General features: G+C 35.5%; 1 protein-coding gene across 17 annotated transcripts in view; it reads left to right on the top strand.

The window, feature by feature from the left end:
- The window catches only part of PRRC2C (proline rich coiled-coil 2C), a 98,712-nt gene that overhangs the window by 68,874 nt on the left and 11,276 nt on the right, over window positions 1–18,562 (top strand). For 16 of the 17 annotated variants that reach the window (XM_089911199.1, XM_089911193.1, XM_022560166.3 and 13 more), the window contains 8 exons: window positions 4,104–4,292; window positions 4,432–4,683; window positions 5,881–5,973; window positions 9,055–9,156; window positions 12,567–12,768; window positions 14,924–15,127; window positions 17,216–17,328; window positions 17,578–17,714. In XM_089911199.1, coding sequence (XP_089767325.1) covers window positions 4,104–4,292; window positions 4,432–4,683; window positions 5,881–5,973; window positions 9,055–9,156; window positions 12,567–12,768; window positions 14,924–15,127; window positions 17,216–17,328; window positions 17,578–17,714 — 1,292 coding nt within the window. The remainder of the gene's footprint in view (window positions 1–4,103; window positions 4,293–4,431; window positions 4,684–5,880; window positions 5,974–9,054; window positions 9,157–12,566; window positions 12,769–14,923; window positions 15,128–17,215; window positions 17,329–17,577; window positions 17,715–18,562) is intronic. The other variant, XM_022560168.3, reaches the window with a different exon arrangement.

The following is an 18,562-nucleotide window of genomic DNA, read 5'->3' as shown; positions in this document are numbered from 1 at the left end:
TGAGAAAAAGAGTGACAGCATCTGACTTTTTAAAAGACTATTCTTAGTAGTCTGTTAAGAACAGTCTGTGGGAGCAAAGAATAGATGGTAAGATGCTGTTGCAATAATCAAATGATGATAGCTTAAACCAGGAAAGTGACATTAAAAGTGATCAGAAATGGTTGGTTTCTGGGTATTTGAAGATAGAGCTCATAAATTTACTGATGAATTAAATGTGGTATGTGAGAAAAGGGAGTCAGTTATCTCCAAAGCTTTTGACTTGAGCAACAAAAGGGATAGAGTTCCCATCAGTTGAGATTGGGAAGCTGTAAAATGAGTCATCATTGGGGAAGAAGATCAGGGAATTCAGTTTTGAACTTGTTAGATTTAAGATGTTTATTACACATCTAAGTGGAAATGTCAAGTAGGTAGTTGAATATAAGAATTTGTAGGGCTTCCCTGGTGGCACAGTGGTTGGGAGTCCGCCTGCCAATGCGGGGGACACTGGTTCGTGCCCCGGTCCGGGAGGATCCCACATGCCACGGAGCGGCTGGGCCCGTGGGCCATGGCCGCTGGGCCTGTGCGTCCGGAGCCTGTGCTCTGCGGTGGGAGAGGCCACAGCAGTGAGAGGCCCACGTACCACAAAAAAAAAAAAAAAGAATTTGTAGTTCAGAGAAGATAGTCTAGTTTGACTACATAAATTTGTAAGTCATTAGATGGTGCTTAAGTGATGACGTTGGTTGAGGTCACGAAGGGAGAATGAGTTCTAAAAGTAGTTAGAAAAAGAGAAGAGAAACAAAAACCGAGTCCCAGCTCAGGGAGTTGCGAGAGATGGAGAAGCTAAGTGATGAGAAAAGTGTCCTGGAATCCAAGTGAAAGATGAGTTTAAAGAGGGATAAATCAAGTGTGTCAAATGCTGCTGGAAAGTCAAGTAAGACAGACCCTGAGAATTGACAGTTGGCATTAACAATGTGGAGATCACTGGTGACTTTGACAAAAAAAATGTTGGTGGAGCACTTGGGTGCAAAAGCCTGGTTAGTGTGAATTTAAGAGAAAATGGGAGAAAAGATGAGTACAGTCGTCCCTCAGTATCGCAGCGGGATTGGTTCTAAGATCCCCCACAGATACCAGAGTCCAATGATACTCAAGTCTCTTGTATAAAATGGCACGGTATTTGCATATATTTATCTCTAGATTACTTGTAATACCTAATACGATGTAAATGCTATGTAAATAGTTGGCGGTTTGCAGCAAATTCAAGTTTCACTTTTTGGAACTTTCTCAGGTGTTTTTTTGGTTTTTTTAATCCAGGGGCGGTGGAGCCCATGGATGCTGAGGCAAGGCTGACTGTGTAGAGAACCTAGAGTAGTTTTGCCGTTAAAGGGGAGCAGAGAAATGTCAAGGAAGATACAGTTAAGAGATTTTGTTTTTCTTCTTTTTTCCTTTCAGGGAAGTCTTCCTGTTGTTCCCTACCCCCAGTTCAGCTTTCTGACTTAGGTCTGGAGTAGGCCTCATCATCTGTTTTGATTTTTTTAAGTTCTACAGAGAACTCTTTGTAAAAATAGAATTAAGAGTCACTGGATTCTGTATCTGAGATGCCCAGTTTAATCATTTTTCCTCTGCCTATTTGTTTTGACATTATGATTAATTAGAACATTTCTTGTACAGAAAGTTGATTTTTCATTACTAATGAGAAGGATGGAGTAGAAAGTTTCTTTTGTTTTGGATGAGTGTACTGGTTTAATAATTTTATTAAAATGTTTGGTCCAGGTTTTTAAGTTGACATTAAAGTACAGGAACCATAATCTCTCAGCTGCAAGATTTTTGTTGTAGACATTCCACTACAAGTTGATAATACTAGAAGGATGCTTACATTCTTCTTCAGCCTCTTGGAGCACCAGGATATTTTGTTGGTATCTCATTTTTCTCATGCATATTTTTCTTCATCCTCTTTATGTTCTTTATATTTTCTGGATAGAATGATTTTATCATCTCTCCTTGTCTTATCTATATTTTATAGACATTTTTTGTTTCAAAGAATATAATATTGTCTAACGTTCTCTAAGTCCCATTAACTATTTTAACTAGTCCCATTAACTATATTAACTATTTTCCTATTCATTTAACTATTTATAAGTTCTTAATTGTTTTGTACATAAAATCAATAGCTTTCAGTTATTAAGTACTGCACCATTCTCTCTTCTAAGATTAATTGTACATTTATATTGAACTGACTAGAAAATTTCAACATTGACTAAAACAGAGATGTTTATTCTAAGTTATATCAGTACTCTTTGTCTGTAGTTGAAAGTGAATGTTCAGATATTAAAAATAGATCTGGATGACATGCCTTATTCCTACTGTTGACATTGTTATACTGATAAGTATAACAATAACCTTACACAGTAATTGACACACTTAATTCAGGGGTAGCAAAAATGATATGAAATAGTGATTTGATTATAAGACCAAGGCCTGAAGTTTAACTTTGTCCCTAGTTTTGTCTTTTTGTTTGTTCTTCCATGAAAAGGTTAAGTACAGTTTTTGTGGTTTCAGTTAACTGCAGTCAACCACAGCCTGAAAATATTAAATGGAAAATTACAGGAAAAAACAGTTCATAAGTTTTAAATTGTGCACACCCTTCTGAATAATAGCGTCATGAAATCCAGTGTTCCCACCCACCCATTAGTCATTTAGTAGCCATCTTGGTTATCAAGTTGGTCGTTTTGCTGTGCTTGTGTTCACATAACCCTTACGTAACTTAATAGTGGCCCCAAAGCGCAAAAATAGTGTGACTGGCAATTTGGATGTTCTCTTACTGTGCTTAATTTGTAAATTAAACTTTATCATCAGTATGTATGTATAGGGAAAAAAACACAGTATGTGTACTGTTGAGTACTGTCTGTGGTTTTGAATGTCCACTGGGGGACATTGTTATAAACATCCTCAGGCTTACAAAACCCCATGTCATCTAACCTTCTGCTTGTCCATCTTCTGCCACTGTTCCTAATACCTGCTGTGTTCCAGCCTCACTAGTTGTTTTTTGTGTTTTTTTTTTTTTAATTCCTGACCTTTACACTAGATGTTTGCTCTGCCAGAAACACCTTCCACTAATCCTGTAGTTTAGATTCAGTTTCAGTATGACCTCCTAGGGCCTTTTTCTAAGTGGTTTAACCATATTTTAATTTTTGCATATCCCTTATCTAACTTTTTAGTTGTTTATTTTCTTCATCCATTATAATGCAAGTTAGATTGGTAGTGTCTGCCTGGATCAGCGCCTAGCACAAAGAAGGTATTACATAAATTAGCAGTTTAATTGATGAATGAATTTCTGATGTGTGTGCATGCCATTACCAATCACGAAGTACTTTCATATATATTAATTCATTTTATTTTCAAAGCAGAAGTGGGTGACACTGGAATTCCTATCTTTTTTCTGCTCCTCCATTAATTCATTCCTTTATCTCTTGCTGGTGGTGCCTTTCTGTATTTGTTTTACATTTGTTTTAAATGATGTTTTACATTTGTTTTAACTTGAAGCTGTGATTTGCCCTTCAACCCAGGGCACTTAAAGCCAGGACTTTAAAACTTAAGTCTTGTCCTAGTTTTTATTTTATCCGTTGTTTTCTAATACAGATCAGTAGGGTTAAGGGAGTGTTCTCCTAAAACATAAACCAAGGTCAGTTAATCTCAGCTGGATGTAGATTGCTTCAGACCTTCTATTGTACTTTTAAAATGTGTGCTATTACATAAATCATTCAGTCAAATTTGAACTCTGCTTTGAAGCAAGTATTTTTTTTTAAGTTTTTATCATTATAAAACCAGAGGGTTTTTTTTAATATCTTTATTGGAGTATAATTGCTTTACAATGGTGTGTTAGTTTCTGCTGTATAACAAAGTGAATCAGCTATACATAAACATATATCCCCATACCTTCTCCCGCTTGCGTCTCCCTCCCACCCTCCCTATCCCACCCCTCTAGATGGTAACAAAGCACAGAGCTGATCTCCCTGTGCTATGTGGCTGCTTCCCACTACTAGCTAGCTGTTTTACATTTGGTAGTGTATACATGTCCATGCCATTCTCTCACATCTGAAGCAAGTTTTTAAATGTTCTCTTACTAGGGAACAAAGAATAGTCAAGAAAGTGGAGTTGAAATTGGAATTGACACAATTCAGTTTGGTGCTCCAGCTTCAAACGGGGGTGAAAATGAAATTGTTCCTGTGCTTTCGGAAAAAACTACTGACAAAATATCTGAACCTAAAGAACAACGGCAGAAGCAGCCACGGGCAGGCCCTATCAAAGCCCAGAAGGTAAATATAGTTCATGTTCCAGGTATAATTGTATGAAAGCCACTAACACTTAAGGAGAATAAATAAGTTTCAAAATTGGATTAGTTTTCAATGAATGTCTTTGATCATGATGTGTTTTTGTCATAAACATTGAATTTAGCTTCCAGATTTGAGTCCAGTAGAAAACAAAGAACATAAACCTGGTCCTATTGGAAAGGAACGTTCATTAAAAAATAGAAAAGTAAAAGATGCCCAACAGGTGGAGCCGGAAGGACAAGAGAAATCAAGCCCTGCTACAGTCAGAAGTACAGATCCTGTGGCAACAAAGGAAACCAAAGCAGTTTCAGAAATGTCTACTGAAATAGGAACAATGATCTCAGTATCATCCCCAGAATATGGCACTAACGTGAAGGTAAGCAATGTGCAATGATTACCAGTTCAGTTGATGCAAACCACGTCTAAAATGAATGGGGAAAGCAGCAACAAAATACTTCTTTTTTTTTTCTTGAGGCATATAATTCTATAGCTTATAAGGGTTATTATTTCTTACAGAGAAGATTTTATTTCATGGTGTGCATATGTGATCTAAAGAAATTCCTTACAGTAAATTATTTTTCTATGGCAACTTAATTCTGGACTATTGAGTAGTTCAAAGTGAAAAAATATTTACCGAAGATTAGAATGCTTTTCAGCGTGTTTATAGACTTTGAAAGAATTGCTCTATATTACTTTTTATTTTGTTAATGGAGTTACAGTGGACCCCTCCTATCTTGCACACTAGTGAGATTCTGAAGTCAGGAAAGATAAACTAAAAGATAAACTTTTAGTAACTCCAGTATAGCCAGTTTTCTTTCAGGGTTGGAACAGATCATGTTTCATTGGTTGAGCACCAGAGGAATGGTTGACTTGCATTTAGGAACTACACTGAATGAAAGATGCATATCTTTAGAAATACTCATTAAGGCAAGATACACTGAGTGACTTTATGGGGACTGACACTTGTGGGAGTAGCAAATTTATATCTGCCATTTGGTGTTCACTCTGGAACATGTATTCATGGAGAAGAAAGGTAGATGGAATCTTTCATATTACTTGAATATTTTTCTCTTTTTAATTGCCATACAACTCAGTGCATAGAAGTGAAAAGCTTGTGTGACCTAACTGCCATGTTTAAAGAAGAGATTCATGATGATAAACAAGGAGTTTATCCTAAAACCTAATTAATTGTGACAACTAAGATCTTGACATTCATTTATCCATGTTTTATTTTGAAGAAAATAAAAAATCAATAGTTGAAAGTAAGCTATAGATTGAGTATAAGAACCACACAGAGTTCTTTTAGAAATCCATAGAAATAACTATTTGACACTGTTGACAACCTCCTAGTACTATACAGTATATTTTTTAAATGTATAGGACCCCAGCAGTGGTTGGAATGTGGTAGGTCCACGTTTGTTTTATCCCACTTTTGGCCTTTAAGATTTGAGTCTTAAGATCTGCTCTCCTCTCCTGCTTTCTTCCAAAACAAATTTACAACTGTTAGGCTGTTATTAGAAAGTGACTCTTTAATTCAGTTTAAAACGTATTTTTTTCTATTACCACTCCACAGGAGTCTGTAACAGACTATACTACACCTTCTTCCTCTCTGCCTAACACTGTGGCTACTAATAATGCAAAGATGGAGGATACTTTGGTTAATAATGTAAGTAATCAACCTGAGATGTGGCAAGTTTGAATAGGAACCTGGCTATTGTTATCTAATACACACTTTATAACCAATATTTAACCCTTCTCAGGGAAAAAGTTGATAGTAAGTTTGTATTTAGGAGCACTGTAATATAATTAGGGGAAATAGTCAAAGCTGAGTTGTTGCTTTTCCCCTGAAAGTCATCAGCTTTATGTTTAATATACAGGCTTGTGATGCTGAGGCTTGGTTTCATAAGCACTAATCCTATTAACCTGGTTTGGTAAGAATTTTTGTTCTTAGCTTTCACATTCTACAGATTCAGCATTTATTTGGTTGGTAATTTTGTTCTTAAATGACACCTCTTTATAATGCAGTGAAAGGTCATTTCACTTAAAAAGACAATTAGATTATTACCAAAGATTTATGTGTTTCTTTTTGAATTTAAAAAATTATACTGAACGTTAACAACTTCATTCCTCTTGTGAAGATTGAGCTATAATGTATATCTTCATATAGCCTTAAATGCTCTATTAACACATTATGGACCAGGGGATTTTTGCAGAAACTAACGCCTGTGGCCGTAATATGTCTCCATTCAAAAATGTGTTAAAAGATGACAGTAAGTTATGTAAATTTAGCTCTAGTATCCCAAAGCAACCATGTTATAATTCAAGACTCTGTTAAAAACCAGTACAGTCCAGTATTTGGCCTAGTTCACTAACTGACAGGTGAAAAATTGTGAGCCAAAAAAAAGTTAGGTAACCTCCCATGGAAGAAGAAGAGCATTTTAGAAGTTACGTGTATGGCTCTTGTTTTGGAGAGCAGGTATGGTGGAAATTCATCTGGTCTCTTTTTTAAATATAGCCTTCTATATTAAACAAAGGCTTCTTTTAAAAAAACAACCTTTACAGATATATTTAAAGATCTCTTAAAAAGCTTTAACTCTATTATTTTAGAATAAAAATCTCAATTATCTTTTATTACAATGTCTTTCCCATGTTTTCTGTTTTTCTCTCTGGCATCAGGTATATAGACTTTTAGGTGATATGCATTAGGGATCATTTAATCCAACTTTTGTAGTCCAGCTGAAGGAAAAAGGAGAGAAAGGAGGAAGACACACATTTTCTCTTTGTGATAAGAGAACACTTTTGGAGCTGATTAATTTGTCCAACTTAGTTATGAAGCTTCACTTCATATGCCAAATCCTCTTCCCCTGACCTTTTGGAGAAAGGTTTATTTAACTTCTTATAGGAAGTAATAGAAAACTTGGGAAGGGCAGAAAGACTTTCTGTCAGTTTACTTCCTGATGTCACTACATGGATTCTCAAATATTGAATTAGTAACATTTCAGTAAGGTTTAATTATACTTGAATCATGCTGTCTTTTCTCACTTTAGAAAAATGTAGAGTATGTTACCTTTTCCAGAAAGTATATGATGCTTTCTGCCAAACAACTCTTTTCTAAAAATATAATTTATAAAATATGAATATGGAAGGGAAGATCATTATTCTTAGAACCCTTAAAACTCATTGAAAATATCCATATGAGCATTTTAATGGTTTCTGTCTAATCTGCAAGGCTAATTAACATAGTGACTTGTACACAGAGGACTACTGAAGGGAAGACGCCCAGTCTTGTGTTTAAGTAAATAGTTTATATTTGATTTTTAGCAGTGTATCCAGAGTGTGTTTGAAAACAAGATCAGTTTGGGTCAGGGAGCATTATAAAAGGTGATAAGTTTGGAATGATTTCACAGTGTTGCTTATTTGTGCCAAGTTTGGTGGTGATTCTGAGTTTAACGTAGTGTTAAAAACAAACGTCCTACATGGGAAAAAATTTTAGGACCTTTTGAAATGTCCCTTTCTAATTCATTAGTCTGGGGGCTCCATTTTATGCATAGAACTTTTGTCTTTTTAAAAATTAAACTGGGGAATTCCCTGGTGGTCCAGTGGTTGGGACTCTGCACTTCCATTGCAGGGAGCACGGGTTTGATCCCTGGTTGGGGAACTAGGATCCCACAAGCCGTCTGGTGTGGCCAAAAAATTAAAAATTAAAATTAAACTGAAAAAAAGCCTTATTTCCCGAGGCTTAACGCACTTTTTAAGGATCTTAGCTAATATTTATTGGTTGTAGTACCTTATATTACAATTGTTTTGAATCTTGAATGTCTTGAAGATTTAAATGCAGGTGGTGTTTTGATTATTATGGCACAGCTATTTTAAAGATTTATAAAATAATCTCCATTAGATTGTCCATAGTACCACAAAGTGATTGTCTTAAACCCACCCCCAACAACTCAGTCATTGTGTTTAAACAACTGACTGAACCATCATGTAGTAGTACAAATCAATCATATAGTAGTACATAATAAACTCTCAAGATCCAGAGACTTAGAGGAAAAAAAGAGATATGAGTAGTGAATTTCTAGTATCTTCAAGTTTCTAACAGTACTTGCCATAATCATGTCTGACTATAGCAAAGCAATTTGGTTAGTGTCATGAGGTGGGGGTGATACTATATATTTTCCTCTCAACATTACTTTTGTTCTTGAATCTAGTTATAAGTTGACTAGGTTGCTGTAAAGAGAATAATTTCTTATACTTACCCTATCATGTTAAATGCTTCTCATAGAACCTGTGGGTCCTGTAAATGGTGGAAATTATATTACTTAGAGCTTTGCTATACAGCGTATGGTCCAGGGACCAGTAGCATCAGCATCACCTGGGAGCTTGTTTGAAAGGCAGAATTTCAGGCCTTCCCCAGGCCAAGTGAATCAGAATCTGCATTTAACAACACCCCCAGGTGTTTTGTATATATATTAAAATATAGGAAGCATGACCTTTGAGTTTTTACCTTATGTTTGCGACAGATTCTTTTTCTGTCAATTTATGCATAAATAAGCAGATAGTATTTCTTCTCAGAATTTTTATCTAAGATGTCCAGAATTATCAGTTACTATAAATACAGTGTAACTAAGCAGTCAAATATTCCTCTTGGCTCTGATGAAAATAACCTTAGAATACATTAGCATTATCTTTAATGGGGCTTTTGTAGCAGACTTAGTTAGATTATAATATGTGTTGCCTACCTTTTCAGGTGCCCCTGCCCAACACCCTCCCCCTCCCTAAGAGGGAGACTATACAGCAGAGCTCCAGCCTAACTTCAGTTCCTCCCACTACTTTCAGCCTCACCTTCAAGGTATGTACTACATCCATTTCTAAAGGTCCTTGATTATTGCATGCAAGGGGACATAAGTTAACAATACTCTTGGTATTTTTACTAGTTTTGTGTGAAAAGCAGCAACACTAAGCTGAAGAAATGATGTCAAATTATACCTTAAAATTGTATTAGTTTCTAATACCACATAGCAGTGACTTGATATCCTCATATTTAAAGTGAGGCGTATTATGCTTGTGAATTTTGTCTTAAAAGTACAGGAGAGCATTTTATATTTCATGTTTGTACTGAGTTCCTCTTAGAGATCTTAATAATTATTGGATACATTAGTTGTGTAGAAAACAACTAACTTGGTGTTGCATGTTTTTTTATCCTAAGTACTGATAATGGTAAGAATGCTAATTTTCTGTCTTTCCTCTAAGTCATGTGTGAATTGAATGAATGTAATATAGTAATTAAGAATATTTTATGAAGATGTAATTGATTAATACAAGTGATTTTGATTTGATTTTTGTTGGATAATTTTTGAGTAACGGTCCAAAAGAGTTTTACACAACACATGCTTTTTGATGTCAAGAAGTTTAGGCTTTTTTTTTTTTAATCTCCTATTATGCTTATAATTTTGAGCTATGTTACTAATACTTTATTTTACAATTGAGTTATTTGAGAGTATTTTAAATCAGTTGTTCACCTCAAGATTAGTCAGTGGTTAAAAAGTACAGATGTGGAATTAAGTGAGGATTTTTTTTTTTTTAACTGCATTTATTTATCTGTTTGGTGCTGTTTGTTTAGTTTCATAACCTGGGCAAGTATTTATCCTCTACTGTGGCAGGGCTTTCTAATGCTACACTGGTTGCAAGTGAATCTTTTTGGTGATCTTCAGGAGAGGGAGTAACTAAGTTTTTTTAATAATGTGACCAGTGTTTATTTCTAGACTCTTTCTGTTTGATTCTCCAGCCTCCTGACCACTTGTCCCCTTGCCCCCCCAACTTTTTTTTAATATCCCCAACTTCTTTTTAAGAAGCTGCTTAAATACAAGTTTGAGACTATAAGATTTTACAAGACAACCGCATCTGCTTTGTGTCATCTCCATCTTTACCCAGTTCTTACTGTTTACTGCCAGTTCCTACTCAGCCATTTTTGTTGTTTTTCCACCTGAATGACTGTCTTAACCTGTGTTTCATACTATATCTTACGTGATTTTTACCGTTATTCTGCTTAAGGCAGTCTCATTTCGCATAAGCAAATACAATATCATCATTAATTATTCTTCAGGCCAGTTTTTGATCCTTCAGAAAGCCTTTCCACATTGCCTTTCACTTAATGTTTTTAACACCCCAAAAAGAAATAATATGCATTTGAATTAAAGTAAATTTAAATTAAATTGTATTAGCTTAAGGCTTTTTCTGGTTTATTTTTACTTTTTTTTAATTTAATTTTTATTTTATATTGGAGTATAGTTGATTTACAATGTTTTGTTAGTTTTGGGTGTAGAGCAAAGTGATTCAGTTATACCTATACATATATCCATTCTTTTTCAGATTCTTTTCCCATATAAGTTATTACAGAATGTTGAGTAGAGTTCCCTGTGCTATACAGTAGGTCCTTGTCAATTATTTATTTTCACTTTTTTTTGGACACCTTTATTTGAGTAATTTATGAAGTATGGAAATTTCTATTATATGGGTATTGTCAACAGTATACTTGCCAAAAGGAAAAATGAATGTAGTTAAGTAATTATACTTTTTAGTTTCCTTGAATTTCCAAAATTAGAATCTAAATTTTCGTGCTGCTTAAGAAATGAAATGAAACCACCATATATGGGTTAAGTATTATGTAAGATTGATAACCTATAATTTATGTATTTCCCATACAACAAAACTGGTTGTAAAGGCATTGTAGTCTATAACATTGCTCTAAGCTATAAAATCTCAGATTGTACAAGCAAATTGCATTTTGTCTAACTTGCTAAGTGGTGGTGTGGGGGTGTTTTGTTTTTGTTTCTTACCCTCTAAGACTTTTGTTTTAAAATAAAATACATTTGAAACCAGCAAGGTGATTGTGAGGAAAAGGAAAGAGTCAAGCAAACCTAAAAGTGTCCTGTGTTTTGCATTTGTAGTAATGATATTAGCCATCAAGAAGAGGTTATATTATATATAGTGTGTGTTTTAACAGGAAAGTAGGGAGATATGTGATATTTCTCAAATACTTAAAATCAGGTTGAAATTTTTAAAGTTGGTACTTCAGAGACCTACAAACTTCCCAACAGTGGTATTTTTAAATCTTATTTGTGAAAAGTACCCTGGTGTAAGTCATTGCAGCTGAATTTTATAGGTTATCTTAGATTTTTCCTCTCAGCTCAGTATTTTGACTACTAGAACTAAAAACTTCAGAATCTCTCTATTTGTTCCTTTCCTGTTCAAGGAGCCTCAGGATAGTTGAGGATCTACATCTGTGCTCTCCAGTTCAGTATCCACAAGCCACATGTAGTTATTGAGCACTTGAATGTGGCTAATCCAAGTTGAGGTGTGTGCTGTAAGTTTAAAATTAAATAGATGGTGGATCTGAAATGTTAATTTTTTTAATTAAAACATCTCAATGTTTGTATTGATTATAGGTTTTAATTATTATTGTAGATATATTGGGTTGAATAACATATGTTACCAAAATTAGTTTTACCTCTTTATTTTTATTTTTTAAAGTGTGGCTACGAGAAAATTTAAAATTATATGTGGCTTGCATTTGTCTATCTGTTGAATAGCTCTAGATAGATTAAACTAAGCCTACAGGTAAAACCAGCAGCCACAAATACAAATGGTGGCAGTCAGAACCCAAAATGCTTGATGGGGTCTGGAGGTGAAACAAGAAGTGTTTCTACTGTACCCAAGCCTAAAACCTGTCTGGTTACACTGCCTTTTAAAACACTGTGAGCATAAAACAGCCAAACAAAAGGTACCTGTCACTTGCCATTTGAGAACTGTTGGTTTAAAAAGAAAGACTGGAGAGAATGGATATTTATTTAATGGAGGGCCTTTAGTGTCTTTCCTACTAGAATCAGAGCCTTATGTCAGTCCTAAAGGGACATGGTATTTCCATTTCCTTATTGACTGGTAGGAATAGGGACTCAGGTTTAGATGATACAAGAGCTGTGACTATATTTCACTGACCTGTTTGCCAAAGCTTTCAACAAGTTCTCTATAGAGACATAATTAAAGCCCACTGCCTCCAATTTGAGTAAAGGAGTAGAGATAAAGGAGAACGTGAAAGCTTTGAAAGCCTTATGGTCTTAATCTTTATATGTGGTTTTTGAAAGGTTATAGTTGGAACACATTTATGTATATATATTTGTTTATATATGTGTATTAGTTTTGTTAGCATAGTGATTTTCTTTTTTTTTTTTTTGGCTTTAAAAAATGTTCATTTGGTTGCAGATGGAGTCTGCACGTAAGGCATGGGAAAATTCTCCAAATGTTAGGGAAAAGGGATCTCCAGTAACTTCCACAGCACCTCCAATCGCAAGTGGAGTCAGCAGTAGTGCCAGTGGACCAAGCACTGCTAATTACAATTCATTCTCAAGTGCATCGATGCCTCAGATTCCTGTTGCTTCAGTCACTCCCACAACTTCACTATCAGGTAGAGGTCTTGTACCTTTTCTTTAAATATCTTAAATTATTTAAAGTTTCTTATGATCTTTTCCTGTTTACTATCCCTCAAAGTATTATTTGTAAAAGACAGAAGATTGCACATGAGATAATTATCAGCTGGTTTATAAACTTCTTCCCTCCCTCCCCTCTCTTGCCCTCTCCCAATTTTAATTTGGCAAATATTTAATGATGGCTTACTAAAATACTTCGCTTGACCCTCTCTTCTTCCCACCCCAACTCCCAATACAGATACGGGTAAGGAATTGGTGGGAAATTTTCTGTCTTGTTCCTCTAAATTTTTCTGTAAATTTCACCTTTTAACTTTTATTATTTAATTCATAGAGCTAATTAGACCAACTCGGAAATAACACAAAATCACAAAGCTTTTAAGTTTTATGTGATCTGTATCTAATTTAAAGGAGCTCTTGGCCTAAGTCTGTTGGTTTAACATATTTTCTGGGGAAGAGTTACAGGTAGAGAATTTCCAGTCTGTGTTATTTGAGTAAATGATATCCATTAGTTTCGGGGTTTTGTTTTTGTTTTTTAAAGGAGAGTCCATCAGCATCCCAAGTTAGAAGGTGTTTTTCTTTCTTAAATGTTTTTCTAGTGTGTAATCCTTTCATTGAACTATATTTCATATGGGGCTTTATCATTCTTAAAGAACCAGAGATGTTTCTGAAATATTTGACTCTAAGAACGTATACCCTTTTACCATATGTATAACCATGTTTCTTCTACTGAAAATAGAAATTCGTTTTAAGCTTTCCTGATACTCTCTAATGTTTCCAAAACAGTCGGGAAACTCCTTTCCAATACATGTAAAATATATACAACACAGAATTTACTTGCTTTGGCTAGTTCTCATTTAATGAATGCAGTAATGATTTTCAGTATTCTGGCTTTCTGTGCTATTTTCAAGCACCAAAAGGACTGAGGTTGTACTATAGTTATTTTGACATTATCTGGAATCAGATATATGTATTAAGACAAGCCCAGATATTCAAATCAAAGAGAGTATTCCAAGTGTACTTCTTCCCTCTTTAAACCCTTTCAGGCACTCCCCATCACCCATTTCCAAGGCATCTTCATTATGCTTACCAGCTTGGGCCCCAGACTACTTGGGTGGATAGGGGGTGAGGCTATAAAGGAACCAGGAGGAGCGTATGGTAGGAAGATTAGGAAATAAAGGGACTAGGGAGGTTCCTAGTTTTTTCTTTGGAACCCAACTACTTCCTTTCCTTTGGGTCTAGTTTCCCCACATTCCCCTCAACTAGGATAAACTTTTAACAAGGACCTTCTTGGCTGGTCATCCTACTGGTAGATTCAAGTGCAAGAACAGAGGTACCTCAGTCTTGGTCCTCTCTTAGAACATCATTTGATATCTGAAAATAATAATAACTACTACATCACACTTTTGAATCAAATACCTATATTGTCATTTGCTCTAGTATTATTAATAGTTTGTCTTGTTTTTAACGTAAGGAATAGTCTTATAGACTTTTTAGGAGCAATTTACATTAAATTTTTATATTACATTAATAATTGTTCTTAAGGCACTTTATCCTTCTGTATTTTTATGTCTATGCCTGGCCTTTAATAGATGTTCAAATATTTATTTATAAATAAATGAAGTTCTAAAGATTATCCTTAAGGTATTTTGCCAGAAAGAGGAAAAAAATTCTAACCTTAAGTTTATGTGACTTTTTAGGAGCAATTGTGATCTCTCAAGGCCCATTTTGTGCTAATATTTATGCCTCACCATAAATGAATGAAGCTCTTGATTATCCTTTGTGATGATTAAAAAACTAAATATTAGTTTGAGGCTAAACTATAACAATGTTGTAGGCTCTCAGCCTCCATATTTTGTGAGTTTATTTTTAAATTTTCTCCTCATTTTAATTTTGTATTTATATTTCTCCAGATTTTATAGTCTTATTTGCATCTGATAAATGTGTCTTCCTTTTACAAGCCCCCTCATATCCACTTTTGGTCTGAGGTACCGTATATAAGCGCTTAATAAGTACACAGTGGGCATAAATATTAAGTTTCCAGTTTCTGGTTGGTGCTTGAGTTTACTGTGAACATCAGTGGTACTTTAAAATATGCTACATTTCACCCTTATTTTATCCCTCCCCCGAATGTAGGAGCTGGTACATATACTACCTCTTCTTTAAGTACAAAATCTACAACCACGTCAGACCCTCCTAATATTTGTAAAGTGAAACCCCAACAATTACAGACAAGCAGCCTGCCTTCTGCAAGTCATTTTTCACAGTTAAGCTGTATGCCTTCCCTTATTGCCCAGCAGCAACAGAGTCCACAAGTCTATGTGTCTCAGTCTGCAGCAGGTAAGATGTTTGAATATAAGGAATTTAGAAAATGAAGACGTTTTAATGCTTTTTTTTCTCTCTTCCCTTACCTTTCAAGTTTAAATATTTTTTGATCTGCTTTGCAAATTTGTTTCCTCATAGAATTGAGTGCTGTCTCTCCTTGGCAAGCATTCTGGGGTGTGTGGCAATTGTTTCTTACACATATGTTACATATATAATAGACATATTAGTGTCCAGTACAGTCTATATCCATGGATTCCGAGTCTACGATTTAACCAACTGTGGATTGAAAGTAATTCGAAAACAATGTTCACAAAGTTCTAAAAAACAAAACTTGTATTTTCTGCACACAGGTAACTATTTACACAGCACTAACATTGTATTAGGTATTATAAGTAATCTAGAGATGATTTAAAGTATATGAGAGGGGACTTCCCTGGTGGCACAGTGGTTAAGAATCTGCCTGCCCTGGTCCAGGAAGATGCCACATGCCGCGGAACAACTAAGCCCGTGTGCCACAACTACTGAGCCTGTGCTCTAGAGCCCATGCGCCTAGAACCCATGCTCCGTGACAAGAGAAGCCACTGCAATGAGAAGCCCACGCACCACAACAAAGAGTAGCCTCTGCTCACTGCAACTAGAGAAAGCCTGCGCGCAGCAACAAAGACCCAGTGCAGCCAAAAATAAATAAATAAACAAATTGGAAATAATTAAAAAATAAAGTATATGAGAGGATGTGCTTAGGTTATATGCAAATGATATACCCCATTTTACATTTGCAGGTTTTGGTATCTGGGGGGTGGTCCTAAACCAACCCTCTACACATAACCGGAGTTTGTTATCTGAAACCTGACAAATTGATGATAAAGTTCATGAGGAAGAATAAACCTAAGAACAGCAAAGAAGAGAAAAAAATATTTATTGGCAGGGGGTAACTTGTCCTACTAAATGTCACAATGTTAATCTGAGTTAAATAGTAAATAAGCATTTGAAAAATATTCAAGCTCACTAATGATTTAAATTCAAAGTAAAAGGACAGTGAGGCTATTTTTTGTCTTTCCATGTGGGAAATATTAGGAAGATTGATAATACCCAGCATATTTAATACCCACTATCGATAAGGATCCACAGGTATTATTAATAGGCTCTTAAAAGTACATTGCTGGGCTTCCCTGGTGGCGCAGTGGTTGAGAGTCCGCCTGCCGATGCAGGGGACACGGGTTTGTGCCCCGGTCCGGGAAGATCCCACATGCCGCAGAGCAGCTGGGCCCGTGAGCCATGGCCGCGGAGCCTGCAGGTCCGGAGCCTGTGCTCTGTGCAACGGGAGAGGCCACAACAGTAAGAGTCCCGCGTACCGCAAAAAAAATTAAAAATAATAATAAAAAAAAGTACATTGCTAGTGAGCATATGAATTGGCAGAATTCTTTTAGAAAAGTATCTCAGAATATTTTATGTGTACATAGTCACTGTAGTAGCAGTTTCATAGTTGGGAATCTTATTGTACTGGTAAACTTACTTATTAATCAGAGATATATGTATCAGGGTGTTCATTCATTGCAGTATTGTTTATAATGATAATAAATTAAAAACAACATGGGAAGTTCTCCCAAACATACTATTATATAGAAACAGCATAATATAAAGTAGTGAGTATAAACATAGAGAAGAAATCTGTTAAGAATCTATACCAAATTCTTTCAATTATTAAATGTCAATTCTTTTGAAATATTTTGCTAAATTCTAGTTGGTAGATTTAAAATTGGAGTGGATTTGCTGGTAAACAGGTAGGTTCATTTTCAGTTTTAGTGGATTATGTAAAATTTTACTAGTTTATACTCCAGTAGCGGCACTGTATGAGAGTGTCTATTTTCGTCTGCCTTCACAAGTTCTAGAGTTTCATTGTTTTAATTTTGCATATACCTGTCTGAAAGAAGTTTTACATCTTTTTGCATTTGTATCTTTCCACATTTCTAGTTTTTCCTTGGCTGTATTAATTTTCAGAGGGCTCACTTTATTTGAAATCCGCTTTTTGGGTTTTCTGTTACTATTTGGAAAATTCTGAAGTTTAGACACTCATTGCTGCTTGTTTTTCCTGCCAATCTGTAGCTCAAATCCCAGCTTTCTATATGGACACAAGTCATTTATTCAATACCCAACATGCACGATTGGCTCCACCATCCTTGGCTCAGCAACAAGGCTTCCAACCAGGTCTCTCTCAGGTAAGTATCACAGGCTTCTTCCATTCTATATTTGTTTCTTTGCATTTTGTGGTGTGATAGTATTTGGGGGCTCAGTGTAGAACTAGTAATGTATTGAAAAGAAATTTTAGATGTTTACATTTGGTTTTGTTTTAAAATGGAACTGATACATAGCATTAATCTTTTGTTTCATATCTCGAATGTTTATTTTCCAGGTGTTGTCATTTGTGTATATGGTGTTCATATATTGTTTTTTTCATTGCATTGCAGCCAACTTCAGTTCAGCAGATTCCAATCCCTATTTATGCACCACTGCAAGGGCAGCATCAAGCCCAGCTAAGTTTGGGTGCTGGACCTGCTGTTTCCCAGGCTCAGGAACTATTCAGTTCTTCACTTCAACCATATAGGTAAAAGCTTTAAAATTATGTCTGTGTTGTTGGAAACAATGTAATTGCTGAGCCTTCTTGCCATATCCTTTCTACTCCCTCCTTCCCCTCCAAAACTCAATGACCCTCTTATAAACTACATTAAATAATTGTGTTGAGTATGTGTCATGAACTTCAGCCTCAGGTAATTTCTGTCAGTCTTTATTGAACAAAATGAATCGTCAAAGCGTCTTGAAGAAGAGGCTAACAGCAGTCCTATAACAATTAGAAATCACAGAAAATAGCTACTAAAGGACCTGAAAGTTTGAGTGCCATCTCGCTGCTAACAACTCTAAATCCAGACCTGCTCTGTGTAAGAGCTGAGGCATGGCAGATATCATTACAGTATGTAAGGGGGCAGAGGCCAAGGTGAAATATAATAAAAGCGAGAGAGTAGAGTGTCAAAGAATAGAAGTAGTGGTGATGAGTGGTGATGCTCTGTAATGTAGAAGAAACCATTGTTTTGAAAGATTCACTACTGTAAGTTATCTTTGCAGTTAAGCAAGCAATGAAAACTGATCTTTATTGAACTTTTTTATATATGATAGTTATTCAGCCCTTTACATACACTAACTTATTTAGTTTTCACAAAACCATATAAGGTAGATTAAGTCATCCCCATTTGACATTCGAAGAAGTTGTGGGGGTTTTTTTTGTTTTGTTTTTGGATTCTTTGGTATTTTATCCTAATGTTACACTGCAAATAAGTGGCAGAGCCTGGATTTAACCCAGGTGTCTCTCATCTCCAACTTAATGAGAGTGGAAGGGTGGGGTAAGAGTTGAATGACAGCAGTGATCATGGCATAACTCAGTCATCATCATGGTATACC

This window comes from Delphinapterus leucas, chromosome 1, assembly GCF_059928025.1.
Source record: "Delphinapterus leucas isolate spDelLeu-1000000601 "Yukka" chromosome 1, BTC_Dleu_Yukka2, whole genome shotgun sequence".
In the NCBI taxonomy this organism is placed as follows: Eukaryota; Metazoa; Chordata; class Mammalia; order Artiodactyla; family Monodontidae; genus Delphinapterus; species Delphinapterus leucas.
Note: the sequence above shows the minus strand (reverse complement) of the source record. Positions and strands in the feature narration are given on the sequence as shown.